Genomic DNA, 7808 nt, shown 5'->3' on the forward strand with positions numbered 1-7808 from the left:
CCTACGCTGCTGGGCCCTGTACGGCTGTGCCGCCTGTGTGACTTCTCCTGCCGCTTCCTCTGCGGGCTTCGGGCACGTCTCAGCTGGCCGCCCCGTGGATGCAGGGTAGGGCAGGGCACTCTTGCATGTAGCAGCCTGACTCTGCCCCTGTGCCCCCTGGCACCGCTGGCTAGGGGCAGGGCCAGAGGCCATGGCCTGGGGCGATGGGACAGCCTGGCCCTAAAGGGAGATGCCTGCCTGCTCCCTTGTCTGGGGCCTCCCTGGGCTCGGCCATGCATTCGCTCCCCTCCAGCCCTTTTCATAGACCTGGCCCCAGGTCAAGTCAGGGGGCAGGGTCCTGACCTGGCTGGCCCTATGCAGCACAGAGCTCCCCTGTGGAGCAGGCCATGTCCCACTGCCCTGGAGCAAGCTTGGGGCGCTGCCAGGGTGAAAAAGGGTGGGATGCTGGATGTGCTGAGCTGCTGGGAGCCCGGCCTTGGGGCCTCTCCCTTGGGTGGCTGCAGTTGTTGGCAACCAGGGGTGGTTGGCATTCGCGGGCACCTGCGAGCCGTCCCCTGCCCCCTCACCCCCGGGCTGGCAGGCAGGGCGCGACAGGGCTGCTGGCCCGTGCTGGTGCGTCTCGGCCTGTTTCCTGCAGCACTTGGGGTCCTGAGTCCAGCTCCTTGGGATGCGGCAGTCAGCTGCGCACAGCCCTCCCCACGCCCCCCCTCGTGCCTGGGAGCATCCCAGCTGCGTGGAAGCTTGCGCTCTGCATTGACTCTGCCCGTGGGGGTCCTCGGAGAGCATTCAGCGCCGCACAATCTGCTCTGTGTTGCCAGCCCAAGGACGGCCCCATGTGACTGGCGCAGCTCGGCCATTCAGCCGGGCAGGCGGCGGGCGGGGGAGTCAGCTGTATGGTAATGGCTGTCCCGGTCTCAATGGCACCGGCTGCTGATCTGTCTGAGACTAACTGCGCCCGCGAGGGGAGTAGGGTGAGAGCAGCAGGCACAGCCCCCTCTGCTTCCATCTTCACCCATGTCCTCCCCGAGGGTGCTGGCCTTAAGGTGCCTCTCCTGCCTTGTGCGGGACAGCGGTGTGCCCCCGGGCATGAGCTGACCGTGGTCTCCCCTTGCAGAGCCAGGACAGGACCGTGTTCATGCCCAGAGTGACCCCAGCAGCCCCGGCATGACATCAGGGAACGGAAACTCTTCTTCTACGGTTGCTGGCACTGCCCCCCAGAATGGTGAGAATAAACCACCACAGGCCATTGTGAAACCCCAAATCCTGACGCATGTTATCGAAGGGTTTGTGATCCAGGAGGGGGCAGAGCCTTTCCCGGTACGCACCGTCTTCTTTTCCCCGTTTTATGTTGTCTTGTTTTGATGTTCTCGGCTCGCTGCGCGCGGGTGTCTCTGGCTGTTCTGGTAGCGATGGCAGCAGAGCCCCTGGGAGCCCTCGGGCCCCGCAGCCCAGCTCGCTGCATGCCTGGCGGTGTGGGCCTCCCTGGGGCTGGGGGACCTAGTGGCTAGAGCACGGGACTGGGAGTCAGGGCTCCTGGGTCCTATTCCCAGCTCTGCCATGGCTTGTTCGGGGGTGACCTGAGCACATCGCTGAGGCTTTTGTGGCCTCTGAGCGCGGGGGCTGGAAGTTTGACATCTCAAGCCCCTTTCCGGCGAGGGGGTTGCATGCCCGCAGCTTTTGCGCTCTCCTGTGAGAGTCGGGGTCCTCGGCACCTGCATGCGTCTTGGCCTCGTGGTCTCAACCGCTCTGTACTTCTGCTCCCCTGTGTAAGCCCTGGGAGGTGCTGAGTCCACCTGGCTATGGGGAGGTAGGGATGGAGAAGTTCATCCCAAGCCAGGGTCTGCAGAGTGCCTTGGGACCCAAGGGCTTTGGCTGCTGTAGAGCAAAGTACTGGGTGAGGCCGTCTAGAAGCAGGGGAAGGCAGAGCCCGGGGCGGCCGGTTCTGTGCCCGTTTATTCTCATGCGTAGTGCTCGTCCCCTAGCCTGGGGGCACTTTGGGCCCTGCATCCCACCTTGCAGAGCAGCGCTGTTTGTGTACGGCCTGATCCCCTCTTGGCCGAGGTGTTAGGGTGCTGCAGCCCTGGTGCCCCCACACTTCCCAGCACTGCCTCGGGGGCGGGCAGCAGCCCTGTGGGGAGTGTGGTGGCAGCCTCCCATCTTCCTCCAAGAAGCCAGGGTGGGAGCCTCGAGCACAGCTCCCTGCCTGGGTCCGGGAGCTGGGGCCATCGACCTCAGGTGCCACGGCCTGCGCTGTCTGCATGCTCTAAGGCCGTGGCAAACTGGAGTGCAGGCAGCTGGCTGGGGCCATGTGCCCACACATGGCAGGTGAAGCGGGGAAGCTGAGCTGGCTTGAACCAGAGCCCCAGGCCTGGGCAGCTGAGCAGAGCAGCCTCTACGCAGGGTGTAGAGTTGCCTGCGCACCAGAGCAGCCAGGCTTACCTTTGAACCAGGGCAGGGCTGGCAGCTGCAGTTCGGGGCTTGTCTCGGGCAAGGCACCTTGCCACTGACCCACAGCCAGCGGTGGGGGCAAGGGGCGTGATGGAGACGGCCTTCTCAACTGTAGAACAAGGGCCATGCATTCCCCGTGGCTGCAGTCGGTCTGTCTGCTGCCTGCCGTGCCAGGGCCGTGTGTTCCCACATCAGGGCTAGAGGCTAAGCACCCACCTCCCACCCTGCTAGCAGTTCTTGTGCCACAGACCTCTGCTGTCTGCGGCCGGCGGCTGGGGTTCTAGTCTGGGAGCCCCCAGCCCTTCAGCTGAGCCCCGTGGGGTGCTGGCCCACAGCTAGCAGGCAGGGGGAGGGGAGCAGTCTGACCCCGCCACGTGCCTGGCTCTGCAGGTGGGGCGCTCCTCGCTGCTGGTGGGGAATCTGAAGAAGAAGTATGCGCAGGGCCTCTTGGCTGAGAAACTCCCACAGCAGGACAACACGACCACCACCGACTCAGAGATGGAGGAGCCCTATGTGCAAGGTAGGCCTTGGCGGGCAGGGCGCTGGGGCTGCTGGCGCTGGAGGAGGCGGGGCGGGACGGGGCGGCCTGCTCCCTGAAGAGCCTGGCAGCACTGATGTTAAGCCTCTCTCCCGCCCCGCTGGTGGGCTGCTACCGGGCCTGTGTTCCTGGGCAGGGGACCCCAGGCCCAGCACGGCAGAGAGGAAATGAAGACAGCCAGGAGGGAGCAGTGATGGGAGCCGTAGTCCTCACCTGGCTCCATGGTGCACTTGGGCACCTCGGGCAGGCTGTCAGTAACTCTCAGCCTCCCCATGGCCTGTGCTGTGCTGCTCCTACAGAGCATGTGGCTCCAGGGCCCTGCTGCAAAAAGCAGGACACAGCACCCTGAAGCTGGGCCAGCTGCTCTGTGTAGGGGTAGGGGAGACTTTGGGGCTGCCGAGGCAGCGGTGAGGGCCCCTGCGTGCTGTGGCTCAGAACTGAACTCTCTCATGTTCCCCCAGAGTCCAAAGAGGAGGGGACCCCTCCGAAGCTGAAGTGCGAGCTGTGCGGTCGTGTCGACTTTGCCTACAAGTTCAAGAGGTCCAAGCGCTTCTGCTCTATGGCCTGTGCCAAGAGGTACCTGCCCCCAAGCCTCTCCTCTGGCCCAGCACAGGTCCCTGCATGCCCCTTGCCCCATCAGCCCTGGGGCCCTTGTTTCTCCTGCTGGCCCAGGGCAGCAGTGTTGGATGTGCAGACCCGGGGCTGGTGTGCAAGGCGTGGGTTGGGGCCCGTGAGGCTGGGCCTGTTGCTGACCTGCCCTGGCTTCCCCCGGCAGGTACAACGTCGGGTGCACGAAGCGCGTGGGGCTCTTTCACCCTGACCGCAGCAAGCTCCAGAAGCCCGGGGGACCCCAGCATGGGCGCCGCCGCACCTGCAAAAGCGCCCTCCCCACCCTCAGCAAGGACACCAAGAAGCAGGTGAGTCTGCTGGGTGCTGGCATAGCCTCTGCTAAGGCAGCCACGATGTGGGAATCTGTTTCCCAAGCTCCTGTTGAGCTCTTGGTCTCACCATCGTGCATTCCTCCAGGGCCTATTCCTAGAGCCTGTCCTCAGCCCTTGGGCTCTGGGCTGCCTTAAGATCTATGGGCAGATTGGGGCCAGCAATGCTCTGTGCCTGGGCTGGCCAGTCCACAGTAGCAGAGGACCGGAGGGCACCTCCCCACCCTGTGCTTTAGCTGGAAGAGCCATCTTCATGATAGCAATGGCATAGGTCCCAGGGGCTGTGTCCCATGCCGCTGTGCCCACTTGGCTGCTCCCCCCAGGGCCCTGGCCTCCAGGTGGCAGGGGACTGGCTGGCACAGGGTGCTGTCTGCCCTTCCCCAAGGCTCAGCTCTCCCTGTGCCTTGCAGACCCCGGTGTCCCTCTCCACGGGTTCGGTGCCACTGTCCGTCACAGCGTCGCTCCAGCTCAGCCACGCCCAGGAGGACTCTAGCCGCTGCTCAGACAACTCGAGCTACGAGGAGCCGCTGTCGCCCGTCTCGGCCAGCTCGTCAGCCTCGCGCCGGCGCCAGGGTGAGCGCGACATGGAGCTGCGCGACATGGAGCTGCCCGACATGCACATGCGGGACCTGGTGGGCATTGGGCACCACTTCTTGCCTAGCGAGCCTACCAAGTGGAACGTGGAGGATGTCTACGAGTTCATCCGCTCCCTGCCTGGTAGGCACCCCTGATGTGTGGGCTGGCCCTGCTTCCCACCACCCTGGGGTTATGGGTCCTGAGCCTGAGGGCCTGGAGGGCTGCTTCCCCGGTCACAGGAGACAGCACAGAGCTGTCCTGGGGGACTGGGGCTGGGAGCCAACGTGGTGAGGGCCAGATGAGCTGCAGACTGCCTGGCCCCCTCCTGCCCCACGTCCAAGAACTGACCGGGCTGGGAGGGCCTGTGGAGGTGTGGGGGATGCCTCCCTTGCCCCTCTGCTGTGTGCTGTCCCCTGAGCGTCAGGCTAGGCCATGGGGCCTCTGCTCCCTCTCCTGAGCCTGCATCTTGCCCGTACGATGTCTGCCAGCCCTTGCCAGTGGGATCCTGAACTTGCATGCCCAGCCCTGTGTGCTGCTCGCATTGTCCCCTCCATGCCACAGCTGCACAGTGCTGGTCCCCCTGCTCCGCTGATGGCGCAACGCAGTATGGCAGTGTTTGCCAGACCTGGAAACCTGGAGTCACGGCTGCCTCCCCTCAGCAGGGGACAGCGAGTCACAGGGCACCCTGCTTCCAGTCTGCACTCCAGCCTGGAGCCCCCAGACTCATTGCATCTAGAGCTAGTGCTGGCTTGACGTGCAGCACCTGTTGCACCCATGTTCTCTTGCAGCTGCCTCAGGGCGGGATGTGGAAGCCAAAGAGAGAACAGGGAGGGAAGAAGAAACGGGAGTCTTCAGGGAGGCCTTGCTAAAGCTGCGTCTTAGCTGCCACGTGCAGCGCTTGCTCCTTAGCTCTCCCAGGAGCGTGGCGGGGGCTGTCTGGGGGGACCGCACCCCGACCTGGCAGCCGGGCTTCCAGAGAGGCTTGACGGGCCGCGGTGGAAGAGGGAGGAGCTGTGCGGGCGGCCTCGGCCAAGGGGGTGGCGCAGGCTCACGGCTGGCGCTGCCTCGCTCCACAGGTTGCCAGGAGATCGCGGAGGAGTTCCGGGCCCAGGAGATCGACGGGCAGGCGCTGCTGCTGCTGAAGGAGGATCACCTTATGAGCGCCATGAACATCAAGCTGGGCCCTGCGCTGAAGATCTATGCCCGTATCAGCATGCTGAAGGACTCCTAGAGCCGGCATCTCCCGGGCTGGCAGAGACCTGCCACGGTGCCCGCGGGGACAGCGGGGAGGACGCTGGGCCTCAGGCTTCCCAGGGCCCCAGGCACTGAGCACAAATGGCCCCTCAATGCGCTGACGGGCACGGACGCTGTGGGGGTCGATGTCTGCACGGACCTTCCTTCCCTGCCCAGCTGCAGGCAGGGAAGGGTCTGTACATACGTGGTAGCATTAGCTTCCCCTTTCACTCCCAGCCCAGGTCGTGTAAGGGCCAGTTGAGATGGGGGGCCTGGCACGCAGCAGATGGGGCAGGGTGCACGTTGTCCCATGTGGGCTAGGCAGCCTCTTGGGAGCCGCCTTTTCTCTATCTCCTTGCCAAGGCTGGACAGGGCGCAGCAGCTCGGACTGGACCCAAACCTACTTGAAACCTCTGTGCTAAACAGGATGGTTGCCTTAATGTGGGGTGTGCGGTTGTGCTGACGGCGGTGATGCCCTCTGCTCCGAGCGTACAGCCGGGTCTGGGGCCTGCACAGCAGAGCCTGCTGGGCATGGCAGCACCGTCCTCCATGCAGGATGGTAACTGAGTCGGGCATCTCACACTGTGAAGCTCTTCCGGATGACGGGGCTACTACTCCTGCTGCAGCACGGGGTGGGGGTGATGCCAGGGTGTGACCATGGCCCCACCAGCCCAGGTTGCGCTGGGGCTGGGGCTTTGCTGGTCTTCCCTGTGCTTGGGCACAGGCAGAGCCAGGACTGGGCAAGGAGCTATGCCTCCCTGCCCTAGGGAGAAACAAGGAGAGATTAGCTCCTTCCACCTCCTCCCAGTTGGGCGCCCCACTCCTTAGCCACCCACTGGAGCTGCCTGCTGGCCTCCTGTCCCTCTGCAGCACAGGTGCTGGGCCTTGCCCCTGGGTCCAAAGAGCCTGTTCTGGCCTCCAGGAACGAGGTCTGATGGCTGGGAGCCTCTTCCTGCTGCCTGTGAGAAGCCCCCAAGGACCACTACCCCCTCACCTGAGCAGCCATCTGCCCTGAGCAGGGTAGGGGTGGGGGATGGCCCGGCACCACAGGCTCTGGTCCCGGCTGCTTGTACAGGCTCTGCAGGGCCTTTCTGCTGCCCGGGCTGCACACACCTCTTTTTAACCCCTTTTTCTGTTGTTTTTAATAAAGCATTGGAAAAAATAACACCCCCTGGCCCTCTATCCCTCCCTTCCCAGCCCATGCCGTGGGGAACGGGGTCCTGGGTTCTGGCAGTGCCCGAGCTGAAGCTCACGAGCGCAGGGCCTTGGCTGCGCTGGCTCTTGCTCACAGCTGAGCTCAGCCCATGGCTGTTCAGGCTCTGCAAGCCCAGGCCAGTCTCAGCACTGGGTGCAGGCTCTCTGCAAGCTCTGGCGGTGACTGGGGGGGGCTTCTGTTTGGGTCTGGTTTGTCTAGCTTCCTGCTGCTGGGGTTGGGCAGGGGGCTGCTATTCCCAAACTTGCTGTTGTAACTGTACTCGGAGACTCAGCCATGGGACACCGTGGTGCTGGGGATGGGGAATCCTAGCACCTGGCTCCCCACAGCCCTTGGCAAGCACTAGGGTATGGGGCTGGCATGGGTTGGGCTCCTGGAGGGCCCAGTTTAGGCCTGGCCCCAGCCCTGCAGCATGCTGGGTGCCACCCTGGCAGGGAAAGGAGCCAGGAGTGGGATGGGGGCGCATGTGTGGGCACCTTAATATGCCCTGGGGATCTAGGTGCAGGAGGGGCATCTCTGCCTGGGGTGAGGCTGCTGGCTCTGGCAGCTGCTGCCTGCGGTGCTGAGCTGTGGCCGGCAGTGCCTGCCACGGTGGGGGCAGCCCAAAGCCATCCCCTTGCGCACCCTGACACGTGCCTGGCTCCCTGCAGCCGCTGGCCGCGGTAGGGCTCGGGATGGCTCTGCAGGCAGCGGTGCTGGACCCCGGGACAAGGACTGCCCACCTCTGCCTGCCCACTGCTATCCACAGGCCTGTCCCAACCCACCCCACCAAAACAGTGCTCCCTGCCAGCGCCTTGCTGCGGCAGTGCCCCCTGTCCACTGTGCCCTCCCACCCTGCCCCCACCTCACCAATGGGGCCTGC

General features: G+C 64.6%; 1 protein-coding gene across 2 annotated transcripts in view; it reads left to right on the forward strand.

The window, feature by feature from the left end:
* PHC2 (polyhomeotic homolog 2) overlaps positions 1-6898 on the forward strand; it is a 30954-nt gene extending 24056 nt beyond the window's left edge. For both annotated transcript variants that reach the window (XM_019541357.1, XM_019541358.1), the window contains exons 9-14: positions 1115-1317; positions 2839-2968; positions 3448-3562; positions 3762-3903; positions 4335-4641; positions 5577-6898. In XM_019541357.1, coding sequence (XP_019396902.1) covers positions 1115-1317; positions 2839-2968; positions 3448-3562; positions 3762-3903; positions 4335-4641; positions 5577-5731 — 1052 coding nt within the window. In that variant the 3' untranslated portion in view covers positions 5732-6898. The remainder of the gene's footprint in view (positions 1-1114; positions 1318-2838; positions 2969-3447; positions 3563-3761; positions 3904-4334; positions 4642-5576) is intronic.
* The last annotated feature ends 910 nt before the right edge of the window (positions 6899-7808 follow it).

Source organism: Crocodylus porosus, unplaced genomic scaffold (assembly GCF_001723895.1).
Source record: "Crocodylus porosus isolate Cpor-Errol unplaced genomic scaffold, CroPor_comp1, whole genome shotgun sequence".
NCBI classification, from domain to species: domain Eukaryota; kingdom Metazoa; phylum Chordata; order Crocodylia; family Crocodylidae; genus Crocodylus; species Crocodylus porosus.